General features: G+C 40.1%; 1 protein-coding gene across 3 annotated transcripts in view; it reads left to right on the forward strand.

Annotated features, from left to right (window-relative positions):
- Grip (Glutamate receptor interacting protein) overlaps positions 1–25,496 on the forward strand; it is a 475,280-nt gene that overhangs the window by 149,021 nt on the left and 300,763 nt on the right. For all 3 annotated transcript variants that reach the window (XM_067137515.2, XM_067137509.2, XM_067137516.2), the window contains exon 4: positions 9,803–9,874. In XM_067137515.2, the coding sequence (XP_066993616.2) occupies positions 9,803–9,874 (72 nt within the window). The remainder of the gene's footprint in view (positions 1–9,802; positions 9,875–25,496) is intronic.

Consider the following 25,496-nt stretch of genomic DNA (forward strand, 5'->3'; position numbering starts at 1 on the left):
TCAGCATCACATCCAGGATATATTTCCCTCTGGTTGGTTCCATCACTCTCTGAATCAGCTGCCCTTCCCATATTAACTTATTTGCCATTTGTTCGTCATGCTTCGTGTCGTTCGCATTTCCTTCCCAATTGACATCTGGTAAATTCAGATCTCCCGCTACAATCGCATTTCTTTCCATCTCATTTCCTACATAGCTGATTTTATCGAATAATTGTGAATCCATGTCAGTGCTACCCTTTCCCGGTCTGTACAGTCCAAATATACCAAGTTGCCTACTATCTTTAGAAATGAGCCTTACACCTAGAATTTCATGTGTCTCATCTTTAACTTTTTCGTAGCTTACAAATTCTTCTTTCACCAGAATGAATACTCCCCCTCCCACTATTCCTATCCTATCTCTACGATACACACTCCAGTTCCGTGAGAAAATTTCTGCATCCATTATATCATTTCTCAGCCATGATTCAACTCCTATTACAATATCTGTTAAATATATATCTATTAAATTACTCAATTTTATTTCTTTCTTTACAATACTTCTACAGTACAACACTAACAATTTTATGTCATCCCTACTTGATTTCCATTTCCCTGTTCCCTTATCACCGCTCCCTAGCTCACCCCGTTTCCCTGAATGTACCTCCCTATTACCCTTCCAAACAAATTTCCTAACTTGTACGTACCACTGCGGTTTAAGTGAAGGCCATCTGAACGCAGATCCCTATCTCCTACCCAGCCATTAGGATCTAGAAATTTCACTCCCAGTTTCAAACATACCCACTCCATGGTCTCATTTAAATCCCCAATCACCCTCCAGTCAGTATCCATCCTACACAGTATTCCACTAATAACAATCTCAGCTTTCTTAAACTTCACCCGTGCTGTATTTACCAGATCTCACACATCTCCAACTATGATGGTACTTATATCAGCTTGCCTTACTTTTCTACGTACTTAAGTAAATACACCAGTGATATAAATATCTAATGAAGTCAGTCACACCGATAGTATGAGCAACTAAAGCCAGTTTCTGATAACCCGTACGAAGAACGGATACTTCTGCTAGTAATAATAATAATAATAATAATAATAATAATAATAATAATAATAATAATAATAATATGCTCTCAGTTACCCTGTGCAAGCATTTTAATTTGACACAATCTGGCTGCTTGCTCGTAAATTTCTATGTTTCGTTTTACTCTAAGCCTATTACATGGCAGAGTCCTTCTTGGGAGTCTATGACTGAGTTTCAATTAATTTTGTCGAGTGAACATCAAATAGTCACCACAGATCTTTATCGTGCCAACATCGTACGGCATGGAGAGTCGAATGGACTTGCTTCCGCCCTTCAAAAATCAGACTGCCTCTATCGGATTTGAACCCGCTATATCGGGATTCGGAGGCCGACACTCTACCAATGATCCACAGAGGAAGCCTGTAAATTCATATGATATGGCTCGTAGATAATCTGGAGTGTCGTCTTCATGTTTGTAATTTTGGTCATTTGCAACTTTTTCGTATGTTGGTCATCTTTGTATGGAGGACGTTATTGCACGGTGGATGACTTTGTAGTGGGACTTTCCGTTTGTTAGATCAATTGAACACAGTACATTAAACGATATGGATAGTTTTGTTAGGATACTCTGTCGACGCTGGCATTATTTTTATAGGCGTTATATCTTTGAAGCGGAGGTAAAATATTTGCACCATCACAGCCTTCGCCTTGAAATAAATTCCATGCCCAGATTGATCGGTTGACTGATGTGTGATTTATTTATCCTCCCAAAATTAAAAGGAAAATGGACATCTAAAAATTAAACATATCGTCTTATTTATAGATTTCCATCCTATAGGTTACTACGAAAAAAGGAAAATTAAGCGATTTCCTCAATATTGTGCCGAAAGTTGGAAGACTAAAGAGCGAGGAATGGTTTCAAATTGTGAGTCTTGGATAGCTCTATTGTCCGTCTCTGTGGTGTAGTGGTTGGTGTGATTAGCTGCCATCCCCGCAGGCCCGGGTTCGATTCCCGGCTCTGCCACGAAATTTGAAAAGTGGTACGAGGGCTAGAACGGGGTCCACTCAGCCTCGGGAGGTCAGCTAAGTAGAGATAGGTTCCACTCGCACCTCATCCATCCTGGAAGTGGTTTTCCGTGGTTTCCCACTTCTCCTCCAGGCAAATGCTGGGATGTTACCTAACTTAATGCTGCGGCCGCTTCCTTCCCTCTTCCTTTTCGATCCATTCCAATCTTCCCATCCCCCCCCCACAAGGCCCCTGTTCAGCATAGCAGGTGAGGCTGCCTGGTCGAGGTGCTGGTCCTCCTCCCCAGTTTTATCCGCCGACCCAATGTCTCACACTCCAGGACACTGACCTTGAGGCGGTAGAGGTGGGATCCCTCGCCGAGACCGAGGGAAAAGCCGACCCTGGTGGGTAAGCAGATAAAGAAGAAGAAGAAGAAGAAGAAGAAGGATAGCTCTATCAAACTAAAAAGAACACATTTCAAAGATCACTTCGGCCTAAATGCAGTTTCGGAAATACAACCTAAAATCGCTTGTTTTTTACTAGTTTTATTTTTGTATCAAATCCTAGCCAATTTATTTACGTGATTCTTTCTGTGTTGTGTTGCTTGGTTCAATACCCTAAGGCGTTTTATGCTTTTGAAAAATGTCCACACCGAATGTAGTTATAAGGGCTTAAGTGAAACTCTGCATTAACTCACATTAGCGCTCGTAGTGGTACTTAAGTGAAACAATGCGACTCACATTAGCGTTCGTAGTGGTGCTTAAGTGAAACAATCAACGAGCTAGAATAACATAGAGGGGCTGTATACCTGACATCAGCGCTCCCTGCTTGAAGCAAGTTGATAAGGGGCAGCCATCTTAACGGTTGTCAAAACAAAGCGAATTGGCGCGAGAGCATATGTTGAGGTGACAGGGAGATCGTGCATGCCAATTTAATTCCCTAAGTTTTAAGAAGTGAAAACATAGATTCTCGCTTTCAAGAATGCCAGCCGTAAGCTCAGCGTATTGTTGTACTAATCGGAGTAATAAAACCAAGGATATATCGTACTTTAAGTAAGTATTACTGAATTATAGCCGAGATTCCTTTTTGTAATTTCTGTTTGTAATTAAATCCATTTTATTGTTTACTTAGCGAAAGTACGGATAGCCACGGTAATTATTTGTCGAATTTTGTTTCATATTTCGTTAAAAGAACAAGGAATTAACTGAACAATGCGTTGTGAGGAAGAAAAGAGATAAATGGTATCCCACTCAATTCAGTTGCTTATGCTCTGTACATTTCCAGCCCTATTTAATTTTCATTCACATTTACAAATAAAGGAAATGGAACGCCCACCACCAAGAAAACGTAACCACAAAAAATCACTTATTTCGTTCAAACGTACACCAAGTATGATAAATACAGCATTTTACTGCTATTTTTGAAATGCATACAGCCTTTATTGTAGATGTCTGTTGCCTTGGTTTTTAAAACTATGCCACACTTCATAATGAACAACTTTCAAGCTAGTAATCCCAGTATGATATGGTAATGGGAGAAACATGATATCCCCCCTATATTATAATAAATAATTACACTAAACGATTATTGTGGTAAAGTATTCATGGGCCGCCTCTGTGGTGCACTGGTTAGCGTGAGCAGCTGCCACCCCTGGAAGCCCGGGTTCGATTCCCAGCTCCGCCACGAAATTTGAAAAGGGGCACGAGGGCTGTAACGGGATTCTATCAGCCTGGGGAGGTCAACTGAGTAGAAGTGGGTTCGACTCCCACCTCAGCCATCCTCGAAGTGATTTTCCGTGGTTTCCCACTTCTCCTCCAGGCAAATGCCGGGATGGTACCTAACTTAAGGCCACGGCCGCTTCCTTCTCCCCCCCACAAGGCCCCTGTTCAACATAGCAGGTGCAGCCCTCCCTCACAGTTGTATCCCCCGACCCAATATCTCACGCTCCAGAACACTGTCCTTGAGGTGGTAGAGGTGGGATCCGTCGCCGAGTCCGTGGGAAAAACCAACCCGGGAAGGTAAACAGATTAAGAAAGGAACACAGTACTCATGAGGATGCAATAATTTTAAAAATATTAACAGAATGAGGTTGTAACCTATTATAGGTCCCTATGATTTTAAGGTTTCCTGTCATAAATACAGTATTTATGGCCATCGTGTTTATTCTAATTTACGCTTAACCACAACAGCCAAGCAGGGTAACGCTCTTGTTCCGATTTCGAGGCCTATTCGTATGTCACTGTGCGATGATTTCGAACTAGCCTACAATCAACTGATCGTGATGTTGGCCTCGTGCCGCAATATGATGAAGTGGCGGCATTCGCTTTCATGCTTCAAGCTTTCGGCAACGGACTTTAATTCTCCCCCAGCGATTCTAAAATGCGCATTTTCTACACTTTTCGTCATTAAAAGGCCATGCCCCCTTGCTTGTGTGACAACAGGAAACATGGCGGACGTTCGTTCTATTAGGTTCACCCAGGCAGCGCTTCCGCCTCTCTATGTTATTCTAGCTCGTTGGAAACAATGCATTGACTCACATTAGCGTTCGTAGTGGTGCTTAAGTGAAACTCTGGATTAACTCACATTAGCGCTCGTAATGGTCTTTAAGTGAAACTCTGCATTTTCCTGGTATGGAAATGGGAAACCACGGAAACCCATCTTCAGGGCTGCCGATAGTGGGGTTCGAACCTACTGTCTCCGGAATGCAAGCTCACAGCTGCGTGACCCTAACCCCACGGCCACTTGTTCGGTGGCAATATAATTAACCTATTTCCTGATTAAGGGGAGGGCTAACACCGTCGACCGACCAAAAATGCTATTTTTCAATTTATGTTTTTCATTTATTTATAACTGTGCACAATTTTTGTTAATATCTCCAATACTTTGGGATTTCTGACCAAAAACGTGAAGCCCTGTCACCCAAGCAAGGCCCTTTATTGGTAAGTTTGTTGCTCATTTCCAGTAATTTTTGTTTTTCAGAACCGTTACCCTGACAACTCTCAAAGTTTTTATGATATTGAGATGGAATATTCCATGCATGTATATTTCATAGATGAGAATATGTACGAGAATTGGTCAAGTTTAAAAATATATTTTCAAATGAAAATTAATGAAAATTTGACAACTTGAAAATAACACCATGAAAAAAATATTTATACTTGATGGGCATCACTGATTCTAGTACATGTTGTAGCTATAAGATTACTACCGTAATCAATGTAATCGTAATTTAAAAGATTACTAAAATGTTGTCCGCCTCTGTGGTGTAGTGGTTAGCGTGATTAGCTGCAACCCCCGGAGGTCCGGGTTCGATTCCCGGCTCTGCCACGAAAATTGGAAAAAGTGATACGAGGGCTTGAACGGGGTCCACTCAGCCTCAGGAGGTCAACTGAGTAGAGGTGGGTTCGATTCCCACCTCAGCCATCCTCGAAGTGGTTTTCCGTGGTTTCCCACTTCTCCTCCAGGCGAATGCCGGGATGGTACCTAACTTAAGGCCACGGCCGCTTCCTTCCCTCTTCCTTGTCTATCCCTTCCAATCTTCCCATCCCTCCACAAGGCCCCTGTTCAGCATAATAGGTGAGGCCGCCTGGGCGAAGTACTGGTCATTCTCCCCAGTTGTATCCCCCGACCAAGAGTCTGAAGCTCCAGGACACTGCCCTTGAGGCGGTAGAGGTGGGATCCCTCGCTGAGTCTGAGGAAAAAGCCGAACCTGGAGGGTAAACAGATGATGACGTTGACTAAAATGTTAATGTGTTTGAAAATTGTCAGGAAAAATGAAAAATAATGTCCACAATACACCGCCATTTTGAATAATTAATTATATAATCGCATAGATTTATATGATGTCTAAATATGTAGGCATATTATTAACGAATAATGTGTTTGTTACACTAAATTTCCCTTAAGTATTCATTTCCATAGCTGCAGAAGAAAACGTTTAATACACCCCAGTTTTCTATGTTCAGAGGTAAGGTGTAGGTACCCCCTTAAATAGGTATATTATTGTTAATAAACTCATTCACGAATCACGACTTCTCCTTTTTAGTGCATCTAAATTCATCCTTTTTTTTTTTTTTTTTCAATTTGCTTTACGTCGCGCGACACAGATAGGTCTTATGGCGACGATGGAAGAGGAAAGGGCTAGGAGTGGGAAGGAAGCGGCCGTGGCCTTAATTAAAGTACAGCCCCAGCATTTGCCTGGTGTTAAAATGGGAAACCACAGAAAACCATCTTCAGGGCTGCCGACATTGGGGTTCGAACCCACTATCTCCCGAATACTGGACACTGGCCGCACTTAAGCGACTGCACTATCGAGCTCTGTAGTTAATCCATTTTAAATAATAATAATGGCAGTCCTACATTCCCTAAATCATCAGGCATTAAATACTTTAGTTTACATTTATTTGAACATTAAATTATCTACAATGGCAGCATTTCCATATTAGAATATGGCTCCTTACAAGTTGCGTTTATGGTTTGTGATTCAGGGTTTATTTGGATGAAATACCGTCTCAGATCGTCGCCATAAGACCTATCTGTGTCGGTGCGACGTAAAACAAATAGAAAAAAAATTACTTCGATCTCAATATCTAGTGCCTAACATTTTAAATGAAATTTGTTCCTGTACTTCACAAACTCCATGTTGACACTGAAGTTCGTATAATAGAATTAAGGGACGCAACTTCACTAAAAATCATATAAAACAGTTTTTGACTTCTTGAAGAAAGTACACTTACATAACATATTTTTTCTCCTCAAGTATTAATTAAGCCGTCTCTGTGGTGTAGTGGTAAGTGTGATTAGCTGTCAGCCCCGGAGGGTCGGGTTCGATTACCGGCTCTGTCATGAAATTTGAAAATGGGTACGAGGGCTGGAACGGGGTCCACTCAGCCTCGGGAGGTCAACTGAGTAGAGGGTAGTTCGATTCCTACCTCAGATATCCTGGAAGTGGTTGATTTTCCATGATTTCGCACTTCTCCAGGCAAATGCCGGAATGGTACCTACAGTCACTTAAGGCCACGGCCGCTTCCTTCCCCCTTCCAATCTTCCTATCCCCTCATAAGGCGCCTGTTCAGCAAAGCAGGTGAGGCCGCCTGGGCGAGGTACTGTTCGTCGTCCCCAGTTGTATCCCCCGACCCAAAGTCTCACCCTCTAGGACAGTGCCCTTGAGGCGGTAGAGGTGGCATCCTTCGCTGAGTCCGAAAACCAACCCTAGAGGGTAAACTGATTAAGAAAGAAATTATTAATTAAAGAAAACTTTAATCTCAAGGTGGTACTAACTGATCTAGTAATCAGATTGCTCGCTCCGACCACTAGAACCAGTGAATCAGTTGTAATGAAAATATATACAAACAGGTAATTAAGCTCACGGTTAACATAAGCAACCGTTGATTTTATTTTTGCTAGTGCTTCAATGTCACACTACCACAGATAAGGTAGCAGCTATGGCCTTGGGGTACAGTCGCAGCATTTTGCTGAAGTTAAATAGGAAAACATGGAAAACGATTTGAGAGCTGCGGGATCCGAACCCACCATCTCCCGAATGAAAGCTCATAGCTGCGTGACCCTAACCACTCGACAATAGTTGAAGTTTATTAGCGAGAGCAGGGGGTGTCGGGCAACGACTGAGGCTTAACTAATTCCTGTGCTTCTTTGTTAATATGCTTCCTCTACAAGTCTACAAACCCAGATTTAACTGTCAGGAGCACAGAGTTGCTTCAGTAGTTTGTGTTATTTCGTTCATTTAGATTAATACAAATTCAAGTGAAAAGATTTCGACTAAAAGATCAAAAGCGTACCATTTTCATGAAGAATGGGAATGAATTCTTGTTTGTAATGTGCTAGGATAAATACATGTGTTTGATGTGTGGTGCTAGCGTTCCTGCGGCAAAAAAAGGAAACTTGAGAAGACATTGCACTAGTTGGCATAAGATCTAATATGATGTTTGTTGTAACCAAGGTTGAGATTTACAAAACACAACTTTTTTATTCACTTCAAATGCAAAATACACTATTTACACAAATAAAACTGAAATTTAACTTGAAGCAAAATGAGTTAGGAATCTTGAGAAAGAGTCTATCTTTTGTACACTATATACAAGTTTGCAGTATTTACATCCACTACTATCTCGAAAAGATAGTCCTTGTGATATGAAAGTTGATAGTCGAAAACTATCAGAAGCACTGATATAAATGTCTTTGAAAGTCCTTCCTTGCTGAGTTCATAAAAGCAAGTTCAATGTTGGAAGAATTCTTACTTAGCGAAACCAAGGGAGCTTGCATTAATTAGGGAAATATAAAGGCATGTAATAGTATGACTGGATATGGGCAGCGGAATAGGCAAGAGGAGCGGTGACCAGAGGTGAGACCTCGTACTGCCAGAAATTCAGTCCACCTGGCCGAAGCACATTTTCAAGAGGAGTAGCCTCCGTGTTCGACGTAGGGTGTATTCTGGAGCTGGACACCGGGGCAAGTGGGCATCTGGACAGGCTGGGAGTTCCTCTTTATAGTACACACACGACGGTCCAGGCACGCGCACTGAGGGCTGCGCGTCGAGGCTAGAAGAATGACACACTGGCGCGCGTGTAGCTGGCAGGCGGAGCGAGAAGGGAGCGCCGGACATACAACAATGTTGACTTCGCTCCTAGAAGCGAAGTAAGAATAATCAAAATTAAAGAACTATGGTAGATCACGAAAGGTTTTAATGTCTGAAGTTTATCGCACAATTAAAAATCGAACGGGCTGTATCGAGGTCACTGCTGCAAATTTTGAAGTTGAAATCGTATCGCGTAATATGTACCTTCGAAATAAAATACGGTACCTAGTCAGTATGGGTTTGAGATTTTGTTGTTAACATTTCATTTCTCAGTTATAAACAAATGTATTCATGAGTTCCAAATCATAGTCCACCAGTGGGGCAGTAGATGTGCTCGCTGTTCCTAAGCGGCGCAGAACGCTCTTCATGACGCTCGCCCGCCTTAACTTCGAGGCGTTCTCTATAGGCCTTTCTTGCTCGACATTGGTGATGCTGGTCTTTTTGGAGTTCTGACAAGCCGCTCTGTTTTCTCGAATATGTAGTCGATACTTTTGAAGCCAATCTAGGGACATTTTTCTAAAGAAAAAACATTTTTTGCACTTCGACCAACAGTTTTCTCAGACGTTCACTATTTGATTTTCCTTTTCCGTATACTTGTAGAACCTACTGAGACGATTCAAAGGACATCTCGCACGACGTGCTACTACGCCGGCATTAGCCACGCATCACGCCTATTTCAATACCCCAAGATGGCAGCATGCATTAACAGACATCATACTGAGATCAGGTTCCTTTTGTTAGACACCTTCATTCCTCTTCAAAATGCGATATTATTTACCGCCATCGCACTTGTCTAGAAATTATTTCGATTTTGAAACTTACATGTTTTTGTAACCGGCCGAGGTACGGACCTAAGAAAGGAGTTAATTCCATTCCCCGAAGGGGAGGGGCGGGCCAATCATAAGGTAGGTACGTCAAAAGTTTGTCCATCTCCGAACTAGTCCATTTCGCATAACTTTCGTTCTTTAAAGTGGATGCCTGGAAGGTATGTAACGTACAGTCCATTGGCTCTTCTCTTCCGACCGTGACCCAGTTAACCACACACTCCCATAGACACACATCAGCACAAGTGGACAATTCATTAAAAGCAGTTTGCACTCAGTAAATGTGAAGGAATATCACCACAATGTCCCCAGAAAGTGTTTTACGGTTCGTATAAAGAATGCCTTGTGTTTTTTTTCAGAGGAGCGGCTGGGTTGCACCACCGTGGAACTGACAAGAAGGGAGGGTGCTACTCTTGGGATCGTCATAGCAGGTGAGTACAGTCAGTCAAATTTATCTCCACTTATGAAAAATATCAAATTTAAACAAGCGAAATCCTCTACATAAAAGCAAACTCTTTGCAAAATATTGCCCATTTTCCATCGTCTTTAGCCGAGAAACATGGCCATTTTAGTAATTAAGTCGACGTAAGAATATTCTTACATGGTGTAATTATGCAAAAGAAAGAATTTACCGTATATCGTGGACTTTTCCACAGTTACAACGACTCTCTAGCGTCTAGTCCCTCCCTCTGGCCTACACCACGGCTTGTCAATCATTAGGAGCCGATCAACTGTAATGTACTTCTACATGTATTATTGATTTCCTGTTTCTTTCCAGATGTAAAGGAGACGTTTAACTTGCCGGAGATACTATATAGCAATTGAGATAATGTGAGGTCCGGCCTGGAATTTTAATAGGCCTCTCTCCGTGAGTAATGTGTGAGGACCGGAGAATCTGCAGCGTGTCTCTTAACGCTAGCTATAACCCAATTAAGATACGAGCACTCTAGGCCACAGCTTTATAAGTCTCTGTCCAACTTCCTGGGCAAGCAGTCCCACTGAAGTGGAAACTATTGGCCCTCCGTAATCCTTTCATTCAAACTACAACTCTTTCTCATGTTTCAGCATGTATGATACCACTGCTCTGCTCTCCATCGTAAGTTCTGAGTTGTTTTAGCTGGCCAGCTGTGGAGAGCGAGTGGTGTAATGCTGTGAATGAATTTGGATGACAATCTGTATTCGTTTGGAGTATATTTTACAATGAGTTGAGTCTAAAACCTGTAGACATCCTAGCAAGGTACGCTACAAAATCCCACTTCTATAGCATTATCCGGTAGCCCATGCATAAAGGCCTTCTGTTATACTATTCTTGTGAAAACTATTTTCAATTCTGATAAGATAATGTTATTATCAGTTTGACATATTTCACTGACGTGGATAAATCTGTAAACCAGAACCTTGGAACAACGACAGTTGTAATATAGCGACGTTACTGAATAGCTGCTAACAAGGGGACTTCCGCATAGTGTATCTTTCCGTGGACAAAGGGGAATTTGTCGTGTCCATAAACGGAGAGAAAGTGATGTCTGTTCACGGAGTGGTGCTGTGAATTCAGAAGGTCGAACGACTGTCGTAGACAAAGAGCGTAGTGATCGTCGACCAACATCGTACGCAATCGTTAATTCCGTTGGTGAAATGGTACGAGGGAAATGAATGAATGAATGAATGAATGAATAAGAGGAACAGGAAGTCTCATTCTATGGTCAAGGAAAGGACATACTCAATTTACGCTATGACAAGTGCTTGATTAACTTTGCTGATTAAGTCGAAAAATAAAACAATAATATCGAAATGAAGTGGTGTTCTTTACCTATTAATCTATAAAACATCAGAGACATTTACTTTGACTCACCATTGTAGGTTCCTTTCTTACCTCGATGTGACTGATTTCTTTGTGTGTGTGTGCGTGTCTCTCGTACTACTGCAGAAAGATTTTCACTTGCTTTGGAATATGAAACGACTAGGATTGGGAAGTAAATTGAACCTATCTTCAGGGAATCTTAATCATCTCTTGAATGTAAGTTTTCAAGTACATCATAGGCAACTGGCTAGCTAAATGTATCTGAAAGTTACTTGACATTTATTGGTTAACGTGATTCGTAACCATCGTGCGGACTACAAGAGGTCGCACTGCAGGAGATCATTGTTCATTCGTATGCAATTGTTTCGTATCTCCAGATGTTAAAAAATGCAATAAAAAGTAAAATCTTATCGTACTAGGTCTGGCACTATCACTCTAAACATTTCGTTTCAAATCACATTTTCCTGTTTTTGACCCCTTCAAAATGAGTTCCTACCCAAGGCTATACATCGCATTTGCCATTCCTGGAAGATGGGCAGAAAACCATTAGTCGAAATCTGCTTCAGAACCGCCTCCGAAAGCTTTCACTCCCTGAGTTCCACTGTGGAACCGCAGTCCCTTAAGGTAATTTTTGGCGTTCGGGTAGAGAAGTAACACGGGGACCTGGTTATGCCTGTAAGGCGGTTTCTGTGCGGTGGGGATACATTTTCTTGTCAGGAACTTAGTAACTGCATTAGCAACGTAAAGTCTGACTGGCATAATCATGATGGAGATTCCACCGCCCAACATTGCTCATCTTTTTTTTTTGGGCGGGATGCGATCCTTCACCATTTGGTGCAGGATGCTCGTTAAGTACTCTGCGGTGACTGTAGTCTGCTCTTTTTAAATTGCAAGTTGCTTTACGTCGCCGCGACACAGATAGGTCTTATGGCGACGAGGGGATAGCAAAAGGGCTAGGAGTGGGAAGGAAGCTGCCGTAGCCTTAATTCAGATACAGCCCCAGCATTTGCCTGGTGTGAAAATGGGAAACCACTGAAATTCATCTTCAGGGCTGCCGACAGTGGGGTTCAAACCCACTATCTCCCGATTACTGGATACTGTAGTATGTCTTTCAACCGTGTCAGTATACACCATTCCCTGGTAATAGAAGAAAGTGATAATCATGGCCTTATTCGCAGTATATTATTTTTTTACCGTAGTCTAAAGTACATACTCGAATTAAACGTAATCAGTATTTGTATAAGAATCAGCAACCGCCACTGCACTCGCTTAGTATTTGTGCCATTCTGAATCACGGGGTGTTTACTGCCTTAGCGGGTTGTTTATCAAGAGATTCGGGATTTGCCCGTACATGCTGTAAACAGTTTGAGCTTTCATACAACCTGTCCAGATACACACGTTTTATAAGAGTATTAAACAATATTCAATGTCAGATATACAAATGCTATTATCCTACAAGCATTCAACAAACATTTCTTTTTCAAACATCAAGGTCAATAGATTTCATTAGTCATCAATTGTTTCAATGAAAATGAGCACTCCATAACGGTTGTTCAGTTGAAACATCACCTAGCAACATCACAAACAACTGACGGGACTGCCAAGAGGTGGCAGCACTGCATGGTTTAGTGTTTGTAGTAACAGCCCATAACGTGGTCGGTCTGAGACACGCTTCTGCTAAACATTTGAAACAACATTGGTGTTTAATGGTTACGTCCAGATTAATACAACGTGGCAATGACTCAATTTATTGGTCGGAAAAACTCTCGCGAAGTGTGTTTGTTCTCCACAGTAACGATGAAGTGGCTTGGTTACGCGGCTCGAGGCGTGAGTTTGTTAGCTTGCATTCTGGATTTGGAGGGTCGAAATCCCATTGCTATACTGCTATATTGGACTCTGGTAATTTGTGTGACTCATGCGGACATCCCAGTGTCTTATGAGATGTACTTGTTGTTGTCGGTAAGTTCGATGAATCATGTGAATAGCCCAGAATCACATGAGCTTGTTGATGTTGTACTAGGAAAGTTCTATGACTCATGTGAAACACTCCAGAGAGTTTGTTTATGTCTTGGGATCAAGAAGTAGTTCACGACAGGGTCTTGACAAGAGGATCTATCATGATTGGCTGGCAAGGACCAATCCAGACGTATCATGTGAGAGGAAGGGGATGCTGAGGTCTTTATATAGTTTGACATCACAGCGGAAGGGAACGACAACTGACACAGTGTACGAGAAGGAAGTAGTGCTGGATATACGGTATTCGAGTGACACGGCTACAATGGACTGGACTTCAAACGTTCGTGGGACGTAGTCTTGTTATGTTCGTGGAAAGTGGTTGATCGACAAATTGTGGAGTGCTTACGCATTAGGTATTGTAGTACTTGTGGCAGCCTGGCATTATATGTTGGTGAAAGCTATCTCAGACTTTCCATAATTTATGTTCAGGATCGACAAGCGTGTGTTGCTCAAATGTATATATACGTATCTTTACAACAAGTGTTAAAGTCTGTGAACACAGTATTACGAGGTACAGTATTTGTGTGATGTTATAACTGCCGATTATGAGAATCGGCAAGTCGTTTTGATACAGAGACAGTGAAGGGTTCTTATATGCATATATGTACATTGTTCAACGAGCTAACTACAAATGGTGGCTTAGTTCTCGCTTTCGTTTTCCCACTGTGTTCTTTGTTGTTGTTGTAAATATGGAGTCTTCCAGCAATCTTTTGTTTGTGTATTATAAGTGTATTTTGGTATATTGATGAGGTGCTCATGCACGGATTTTATTGAGAATATAATTAGATATTTTAGAATCAGTGGAGTTATTGATGAACCTAGGTGCAGTACCTACCTATTTAATCGTTTTCAGAAGGTTAGGTATGGCCTGTAGCAGATGTACCAGTACGCAGCTTTTATGTACACGCCCTGGGATATAAATAATTATCATGCTCTATCTAAATTCGAGGGATCCATTCTAGTGAACTCTGGCGCCCATACTACGGACATTTCGATTAAATATTTTTATTAATTTAATTCATTTCAAGTATTTTATGAAGTTTTATTTATTGTTATTTATTTATATATTTTATTCATGATTTTATTCATTATCATCCTAAAATTGTTACAATACTTACCAGCTATTGTAATAGGAGTTGAATCATGGCTGATAAATGACATAATGGATGCAGAAATTATCGCGCGGAACTATAGTATCATAGAGATAGGATAGGATTGGTACGAGGAGAAGTATTCATTCTGGTGAAAGAAGAATTTGTAAGTTACAAAAATGTTAAAGATGGCATGCATGTAATTCTAGGAGTAAGGCTCATTTCGAAAGATAATAGGCAACTTGATGCCTTTGGATTGTACAGACCGGGAAAGGGTAGTTAATATGGGAACGACAGATGATTCATAAAGCGATGGGACCAACTAGAGGGAAAAATATTCCGGACGTGGTGCTGGTAAAATCAGATGGGCTCTATAAAGAAACTGAATAAATATATGGTAGTAGTGATTACGAAGCTGTTTTTGTCGTAGTTTAAAATAAATGTCATAGAAAGGAAAGTCTCAAAAGTAGGACAATTAGACAGGACCATATGGCTGATAAAACAAGCATGAGGGAGGTTTTAAAAAGTAACTATGATCGATGGAAAACTGTAAATAAAAATGTAAACAGACTGTAGGATGGTGTTAAAGCAATTGCTGAGGAATGTAAAAACAGGTTTGTACCTTTAAAGGTGGTAAGGAATGGTAAAGACCCACTATATTATAGAGAGAAGTAAAGAGACTAAGAAGAAAGTGCAGACTGGAAAGGCATAGAGTTAGAAATGGCTGTGGTAGTAAGGAAAAATTGAACTAACATACTAGGAAATTGAATCTAGCAAAGAAGTCAGCTAATAATAACATGATGGAAAGCACAATTGGCAATCGTACAAATTGTAGTAAAAATGGAAGCGTAGGTATAAGTACCTTAAGGCAGAAACGGGTTCCAAGAGGGACATTCCAGGAATCTTTAATGAACAAGAGAGAGAGAGAGAGTGTGTGTGCGTGCGCGCGCGCGTGTGTGTGTGTGTGTGTGTGTGTGTGTGTGTGTGTGTGTGTGTGTGTGTGTGTGTGTGTGTGTGTGTGTGTGTGTGTGTGTGTGTGTGTGTGTGTGTGTGTGTGTGTGTGTGTGTGTGTGTGTGTGTGTGTGTGTGTGTGTGTGTGTGTTCAAAAGCCAGAATTATTCAGTCAGCAGTATGTAAAGATTTTTGGTTACAAGGATAATGTCCAGATGCAAGAGGTGACTAATATTAAAGAAGTAATAACAACGACATTTACAATAAGGTACAAAATTTGAAAACTAGAAAAGCGGCTGGAATTCATGAGATTTCTGGTGATATACTAATGAGCTAATGACAATAGGTTGGGATATAGTACCATATGTGAAGTACTTATTTGATTGTTCCCATGAAGGAGCTATAACAAATAAGTGGAGAGTTGCTATAGTAGCCTCTGTGTATAAAGTAAGGTCAGTCATTTTGATATGCATTGCATGTAAGCTGTGGGAAAGCATTCCTTTTGATTATATTAGACATGTTTGCGAAATTGAGAACTGGTTCGATAGAAGGCAGTTCGGGTTTAGGGAAGGTTAGTCCACTGAAGCTCAACTTATAAGATTCCAGCAAGATATAGCAGATATCTTGGATTCAGGAAGTCAAATCGATTGTATCGTGACTGACCTGTCTAAGGCATTTGATAGGGTGGATCATGGGAGACTACTGTCAAAAATGAGTGCAATTGGACTAGACAAAAGAGTGACTGAACGGGTGACTATATTTCTAGAAAATAGATCTCAGAAAATTAGAATAGGCGAAACTTTATCTGATCCTGTAATATTTAAGAGGGTAATTCCTCATGGCAGTATTATTGGACATTTATGTTTATATATATATATATATATATATATATATATATATATATATATATATATATATATAAATGACATGAGTAAAGAAGTGGTATGGGAGAGAATGCTTTTAGCGAATGATTTGCATATTTCTGTGGTGGTTGGTAGTGTAATGTGTATACATGTTCTCAAGCCAGAGGAATTAATGAGACATGGCTAAAGATCGCTGACCTGGATTTGAATCGAACACCAGGCCCTTTGAACAGAAAACCGTGACGTTGACCATCCAACCCTGGGATTGGTTGGCAGCAATTCTCCAAGATTCCCTGCCTTGTGCCAAGCTCCACGTGAGATTGGCAGCTCAGCTCCTTCATCAGTTGCACTAAGTATTTCAGTCTAGGCCTACCTCTATAATTTCTTCCCTCTACACAACCTTCCAAGTAGACTTCCATACCTGATCATGTCTCCAACCTAGGTGTTCCTTGTATTCCTCATGTTCTTTGCCAAGCACGGCGTGTCTCCTGTTCTTCTCAGACCTTCGTGGTTGATAATTCTATCTGCACAGGAAATCTTCAGAATTCTTCTGTAATATCATAACTCGAATAATTACCTTTTTCTTCTATCTGCACAGGAAATCTTCAGAATTCTTCTGTAATACCATAACTCGAATAATTACCCTTTTCTGTCTTTCATGCCTAGTGTCCAGGTCTCACTTCCATTCATAGCCTCTAGGGACCTAAGGCCAAATTAAGCCGTTTAAAAACAAACCTTTCGTGTTTAAAATGCTTTTAGGGAGCAGAATATGGCAAAATCTGCAACAGTAATTTTACGGGACAAACGTTTTGGCCATGGGGTGCTTTGGGGAGTTCCTTAGAGATGTTTAGAGATTAATATTGCTTGTTTTGTGTTCAGTTTCACATTAAGGTGCAAAATAGGCCATATCTGAAAAAAAAAAAAAAAAAAAAAAAAAAAAGAGGAAGAATTTTGAGATTTTTCTGTAGGGGTCTACAGGGTCCTTTGGTACGATACATTCGAGACTATAGGGGCTATGCAAAGTTTCAACATTCACAGGGTGTTACTACCTATACCTCTAAAAATTCCAAACATAAAGTGCAAAATGCATCAAATATACAACAGATCACTACAAGTTACACTGACTGTCTGAGCCAGAAAAATAAAACTCCTGATATCTACACATATATATATATATATATAATAAGAGATTTGTCTGTACATTGCTCAGAATTTGAAAAGAATGGTATTTCTGTATCGGTCATGTCCATAGTAACAGAAAATGTACTTTTTACTTTTCCGTAATTTCTGTCTGTATGTATGTATGTACACGCATCACGAGAAAACGGCTAAAGAAGATTTAATGAAAATCAGTATGTAAAGTCGGAGGATGAGCCGCTACAATCTACGCTATAAATTATTTTATTCACGCTGAGTGAAATGGTAGTTTAGGGGAAGGCCTTAAATTTAATTATCGAATATTTATATTATCAGTGGTCGTGTCGATAAATACCATATAACTAAAGTTATATAGAATTAAATTTCCAATCAATTATGTCTTATACATTTTTACCGTACCGGATCTGATAACACAGATATTAATGAATTTGTGTTTTTGTTGCTAAGTCCATTTCAACGCCGAGCCACGAGAAAATGGGTTAACAGAATTTAATGAAAACCTCTATATAGAGTCGGGGAATAAGAAACTACAGTCTAGGCTGTAAACAATTTTTATTCGCCCGAGATAAAATGGTAGTTTAGGGGAAGGCGCCTAAAATGTACTTTTTAAATACCGGTACCTATGTTGTTGGTACTATCGAAAAGTACAACATAACAAAAGTTATAAACAATACAATTTCCTATCATTTATGTTTCATTCAGTTTTACTGTACCGACTATGATAAGAGTGGTATTTCAGTAGGCCTACAATATCGAAAGCGCATAACACTGATCAACAATAACTTTACATTGACCATTGTTTGTTACTGATCAACAATAACTTTACATTGAGCATTGTTTGTTGTGATGTTCTTCGTTTCTTATGGTGCCGCTCAACTCCGATAGATGGGATTACTGCTGCGTACCGAGTATAACAGCCCGACTGAACATTAGCGGGAAATAGCTGGGGAGTTGGAAAACTTTCTTCTTTAGCATGCCATTCGTCTGGTTCATACATTTTCTTATACTGCAGGTATGTAACACACTGGTTCATCATAGTATTCCAGCTATTCGATCCCTACTCTGACGCGCTATTTTGAATGAGCTGTATGCACACGTACGGCAGAGGCTCACTTAGTAGTAGTAGTAGTAGTAGTAGTAGTAGTAGTAGTAGTAGTATGACCTGGTCTAGAATTACAATTTAAGCTATTTCAAATTATAGCAACACAGTTCACTAAATAACTAAAATGTCAACACTGAAAAGAGCCGTTTCTTGAGAAAAGCTCCTTCCTCTTCACGTTTATTAAATTCTACATTCATTTAATTCCAAATTAGCAGTGAAGAGGGAGTTTCTCCTCTGGCTTGGAGGAAAAAAACTGCCTACAAGTCAGATAGATTTTTCCGTTGCCAGTGTAGTGAATTGAGATTTTCCGACTCATCGGGTACTCCTAGGAAACAGATTAGTAAAAGGGCATAGTTGTTGCCCTGGGACTCTCCACTATTCGCCTCCCCTTCCACCCCCACCCACACCCCCGAAAAAAGACCAAGAGTGTTCACGGATCAGAGCTGTCTGCGGCTTGGTCATTCCAGCTCTGGAAATCCAGCATAGTACTGTTGGTTAAACGTAAGAAATTGTGGTCTTTCATTTGATGGAGTATTTCATATGAAAGCATTGCTTTTAATTGCGCCATTCCTACTGACGCCATTGCAATGACCTATGTTCATTTTAGTTGGGAAAATCACTAAGAGAGTCTTTCTGAGGATGTAAAATGACTGGTGGAGAGTGAGTGTCTGCCATTATAATGAAAACTCCCCAAATTGTTGGTGACTGATGGTAGGCAAGCGGACCTATCATTACAATGAAAATTTCCTAACACAGTCTTTGTATGAAAAAAATTGTTTGGTGACTTCCCCGTCGCGTTTCTAGAGTAACGTTAAGAGCTATGCAATTTAATACAATCTTGCTCACAACGTGTACACTACCTAGCCTAGAATTCTGTATATAATGTAGAATTCCGTAGCGAAACACGGGTACATCAGCTAGTATCATATAAGATGCACTCGGTCTCTAGTAACATGAACACGCTCCACACACATATGTCTCGATCAGCTGTTTTCTTAGTCTAAAGTTGATGTTGTTAGACGAGAAGTGTGTAACTTTAATTTTGAACGCTGAGCTAATTCTGCTAAACAGATCTCTCTTACTTCTCAGCTGTTATTTTTCTTCTTAAGTAAACACTGCAGTTGTATGCGCATGTTTCCCATGCATAGTTATTTTAGCTCCGTTATGGTCCTTGCTTATCACAGGTATCTTTGTCTTGTCCGTATTAATTTTCATGTTGTACTCAGTTATAAAGGAATTATCCATTCCTTCCAAAGTTGTCTTAAACTCCTCCCCGCTCTCTGCTTCAAAAATGTCATAAGCAAACCTAATCTCGTCTATTTTCTCTCCTGAGATATAATCTCTCCTCTTTGCCCTAGTTTCTCTCCTATCTTATCTAGAGCTTTCTGAATGAACGCAGAAAATAACTCTTATTATGAGACTGCGCGAGTTGGCCGTTCGGTTAGAGGCGCGCAGCTGTGAGCTTGCATCCGGGAGATAGTGGGTTTGAGCCCCACTGTCGGCAGCCCTGAAGATAGTTTTCCGTGGTTTCTCATTTTCATACCTGACGAATGCTGGGGCTGTAAATTAAGGCCACTGCCCATTCCTTCCTACTCCTGGGCCTTCCATATCCCATCGTCGTCACGAGATCTGTCTGCGTCGGTGCGACGTAAAACAAGTTGTAAAAAGAAATTTTATTTTGAGTGAAGGATAATCCCTGTAACGTACAGTCAGACAATAGCCAACGTCTACATGTGATGTAATACGATCCTTTCCTGATCATTTAGCTTGTGTAAGCTGGTACCAAGTTTCTTGGTCTTTGTTTACGGACTCCTCCGCGTGCTGATGGAAGAGAAGCCTCTCCTTCCAGAATGTAAACGTCTCAGTGAGACAGCGTGCCGTTAAAATATGTGATCGCAAAGGGAAAGTGAAGGAGCAAGCTGAGAGCAGGGCAGAACAAATAGCAAGACAAAAATACCACTCCTGTTTCCGCCGCAGAGCCATTTCGCATCTTCATATCGTCAGCGCCGTGCCAGGCGTGCCAACCAGCCGGTACACAGCACACATGTCCCGTCTAAATTTGTCAAGACGGTCGCCATGTTAATTAGTTGAGAAGAGAGACACACAAAAACAGCTGTCAGGGTGTGCAACTGGTATTTTCCATTACTTTACCGAGAACTCTTCCTTCCAACATTCGACGCATTATTACATTACCACAGCTAAGAGGCATGCCACATTCCAATGATACAGGACACCTTACGCCTTACAAACTGTTTCTTGTTTCTGATTCATGTTGGGATCAGGGTATGGTTGGTTGTCAGTTCCATGAAGTGAGTGAGTGAGTGAGTGAGTGAGTGAGTCCGGTACAAAGAGGATGAATAAATTCCATTCTTCTTCAAGAAACTGACATAGTTACTCCACCCGCATAACAGACCTGTCGCTAAGTGTGCATACATTGCAGGGGTATAACCTATTAAAAGATCATCGTATGCAAAATATGCTACAGAACTGTAGTGTGGGTTAAGGAAACCTGAGAGTTCCTTCAAAGAAAACTGGCTCTAATCTATCTCTGTTTATATAACCGTCTCTCTATAATAGCAATGTTCTTATATAGAGTATAACCTAATATTTGATGAATGAATGTATGAATGCTCTTCTTTTCCAATCATTATGATCAGCAACTCGGGAGAGAGTATTAATTATAATTTTTGAGTCAACTTTATAATACAAAGTCCTAAATATATTCCAACTAACAAAATGTTACAAAAATAATAAAAATACGAGTATAATTTACAGGATATAACTTATTCTGTAGGCATACTTTTATAATTAGACAGACTTCTGGGGTATATCCTAGACTTCCACTAAGTTATGAGGTCTCCTCCTGTTACACTCTATTTTTATTTTTTGTCTTTCTATGTCTTTCACAGTTCAGACCCCCTTTCTACACAGTCCCCTGTCATCCCTTAACCCTTTACTTTTCACCTATGTAAGTGAATACAGATTATGGACAGAGGTAGTTTTACGGCACACCTTCAATTGTACAGTCAATCAAACACATGCGCCAGTGATGCGTTGTTGTTTTTTTTTTTTTACATATAGAAGACAAAACAGCCCTACAACCAAAGGGACTCCTTCCACCCCGTCAATATCCACGCGTCCGTTTATTCTCCGTGGGCCCTCCCCATCACATTACCACAGGCTTCAGGAGTACCTCTGGCTCAGCCTCAAAGATATTACCGACCTACGGTCGTGCAAGTATACTTGCACCTTGCAATACGTGTCCATGGCCAGTAGGCAGTAGTGATCGGTTTTTTACATGTTAAAAGCTAAGCGTAAACTTGCGTAAAAGTGGAGGTGGTGGGTGGGAGGGATCTGCCCAACTAAGGCGATTGAAATGTAAGGGCATTGGTTTGATTCCCAATCAGGAAGGTGAACAAGGCTAGGTAAGTATGGGGAAAGTACATGTGAATCCGTTCGGCTAAGTCTGTCCTCAACGATAGCTTTAACTGTAGACGGGCAGATATTAACTTCGAATTGTGGATTTGGCTGGGATTTATTTCTTACAGTTTTTAAAAAGAAATTGCTTCTCATGTATTGCTGCTTCATATTAGGAGCCGATGACCTTCGATGTTACGCCCCTTAAAACAAGCATCATCAGCAGCTTCATATTGCGTGTTAATGGAATATACTATAGAACGGAAAACGAACGGTATGTAGAATTTGCTTTTTGGTGTTTGGTTCACAAGAAAAAACAACGAATATGAGAGCTTTAAAGTTTAAAAAATATCGTATACGCAGGGTGGAGTTATATTTTGTATTCAAATATTCCTCGTATATGTCAGTATAACGGGTAGCAATATCCAACTTGTTCCAAGGGTATATGGATATTTGAAAAAGGTTTCACTGAGAACGTAGGCTACGTGTAGTTTAGCTGCATAGAACAGTAGTATGTAATCATCAACTCTATCCTCCAGTAGTCGGAATGGGTGACTCAGATGGTAGGAGAGCTGGCCTTCTGAGACCAAGTTGGCCTCATGCCAGTAGATTTGTTGGCAGGTAAAAGAATTCCTGCAGGATAAAATTCCGTCACATCGGGATACCAGCAACCGTAAAAGTAAGTAGATAGTGAGACGCCAAACCATTATTATTATTATTATTATTATTATTATTATTATTATTATTATTATTATTATTATTATTATTATTATTATTATTATTATTATTATTATTATTATTATTGTTACCACCTTCGCCAAGTATGACTTGTGCGTAATCCTCTTAAAGAGTTCTATGAGGATTTCATCAGGTCGTATTATTTTGAATAAATATTTTGCATAACATAAATAATACATTATTTCTGCCGAATGGGAGTAAACCATTAACTGTTGGTATTTACAGAAAGTTGTATATTGTACGGTAAATAATTTTTGAAACGCGGTGTGATGTAACGTTCATTTTCAATCAAATTCACTCGTATTTAAGGAAGTACGTGTTAACAGACTAATCTTCTAGCATAATTAAGTCAAATATGAGGGGTAAGTTTATCTGTCAATTCTTCATCCGTGAGGTTGGCTATATCCTCAGATAGCACCACAGAAGGTTATGCAGTTATTAGGAAACCAGAAATGTATGGAGGTGCTATAAACAGGCAATATGAAGACGTGGGTGATTTGCCAATGCTTGCCTCACCAAGCCAGAAAGTGCTATTGAATGACGATGGACCCTATTATAACGGCATGTACTCACCTCTCATTCGCCAGCACTGTTCTACTCGCCAAAGGACTTCAGATTGCACAACGCGCCACGATTATTTATTGTTGTTCTTCCCATTCGTATTTAAACTGAACACCGGACTCGCAGCCTAGCTTCAGCTGTGACGTCACCTCGTCCTGCTTCAGCGCATAGCGAGCGCCAAGATTGTCTCTGGATGTTTCATTGTTTTGTGACTGGTTCATTGAAGTGATTTCATAACTCTCCTCATTTTCTACGCCTGGTTGTTGTACTACACAAGCAGTAAAAGTCGGTCCGTGATCAACTGCTGTAGAAGGGAGGAGACGCTGCGCTAACTACTTGGACTCGCCTAAATGGCACATTTATTACCGGTATGTTTTATTTATTTTTTACCATTGGCTTTACGTCGCAACGACACAGATAAGTCTTATGGTGACGATGAGACAGGAATGGGAAGGAAGCGGTTGTGGCCTTATTTAAGGCACAACTCCAGCATTTGTCTGATGTGAAAAATGGAAACCATGGAAAACCATCGAAAACCATCTTCAGGGCTGTCGACAGTGGGATTTGAACCCACCATCTCCCGAATGCAAGCGCACAGCTGCGCGCCCCTCACAGCACGGTGAACTCGCTCGGTTATTTTCTGCTCCTAGCACAGCTGGCATCTCTGTTCTTGCTACGAGGTAGTTAAAGAGTGACTGCACTTGAAGAGTGCACCTTTGGACTTTAGCCCCTGGTTATCTGTATGGTCCACCTGTCTTGGAGGGATAGGTGGTTTGCGACGTACCGATACCGGTGATCCCATCGGAGCTCCTTTGTCGGCCTGAAGTGATTGTGATCTGTTGTATATTTGTCGTTAATTTTTTTTTTCCAGTATAGGTAGTTTGTGTACAGTATTCGTGATTTGTAAGTGTTATTGGGTACTGGTCACCCATCCATTGTGTGACCACGCCTAATGTTGCTTAACTGTGGTACTTGTATGTGTGTTTGTGTGAAGTGTAGGTAAGTTACGTGTACAGTAGTATGTTTTAATGTTAGCCTAATTGTGTGTGATCAGAGAAGATTGCATCATTCAGTGACATGACTAGGACAGCGTTTTACGTATACGATGTGGCTCGTCCTGTATTGTATTCAGGGCTTGCCTAGCGTGGTGTTGCTAAGAACTTTAGCATTCGTGCTTACCTAGTTGTCGTATTTCAGAGTGAATACCAAGTGTTAGATAGTGTTCGTCTTCTTATTCTGCTACTTCTTTCCTAACGTTTAGTCCCGCATTGGTGCAGGGTCCGCTTAAGTGTTAGATAGTGTATTTAATTTAAAACTCATTTTCCCTTAAACAAGTTATTTATTCAGTGCTGGACTTGAACTAAACCTCACTTAAATTCTAGTATAATCCTTCTACCGATAATATGCATATTTGCTCTATATTAATGCATCATAGTGAATTACACTCTATGCTATAACAGTGTTGGTGTATTTAAATAATTGTACATGATATAATTTGAAAGTTCCTACTGTGGTCCCCCATTGTCGTGTTAGTCATTGTTACTGATAATTTTCCCTTCATGGTCTGGAAAGAACTAGGCAATTAATATTTGTAAATTAAGTCTTTGATAAGGTTCTCTTTTGAAACTTATAGTCCTACATATTCTGGTAGTACTTTTCTCTGGTTTTGGTATTAAAATCATTCGGTTCTGCTTTACATTTATGTATGTATGTATGTATGTATGTATGTATGTATGTATGTATGTATGTATGTATGTATGTATGTATGTATGTATGTATGTATGTATGTATGTATGTATGTATGTATGTATGTATGTATGTATGTATGTATGTATGTATGTATGTATGTATGTATGTATGTATGTATGTATGTATGTATGTATGTATGTATGTATGTATGTATGTATGTATGTATGTATGTATGTATGTATGTATGTATGTATGTATGTATGTATGTATGTATGTATGTATGTATGTATGTATGTATGTATGTATGTATGTATGTATGTATGTATGTATGTATGTATGTATGTATGTATGTATGTATGTATGTATGTATGTATGTATGTATGTATGTATGTATGTATGTATGTATGTATGTATGTATGTATGTATGTATGTATGTATGTATGTATGTATGTATGTATGTATGTATGTATGTATGTATGTATGTATGTATGTATGTATGTATGTATGTATGTATGTATGTATGTATGTATGTATGTATGTATGTATGTATGTATGTATGTATGTATGTATGTATGTATGTATGTATGTATGTATGTATGTATGTATGTATGTATGTATGTATGTATGTATGTATGTATGTATGTATGTATGTATGTATGTATGTAT

Source organism: Anabrus simplex, chromosome 1 (genome assembly GCF_040414725.1).
Source record: "Anabrus simplex isolate iqAnaSimp1 chromosome 1, ASM4041472v1, whole genome shotgun sequence".
NCBI classification, from domain to species: domain Eukaryota; kingdom Metazoa; phylum Arthropoda; class Insecta; order Orthoptera; family Tettigoniidae; genus Anabrus; species Anabrus simplex.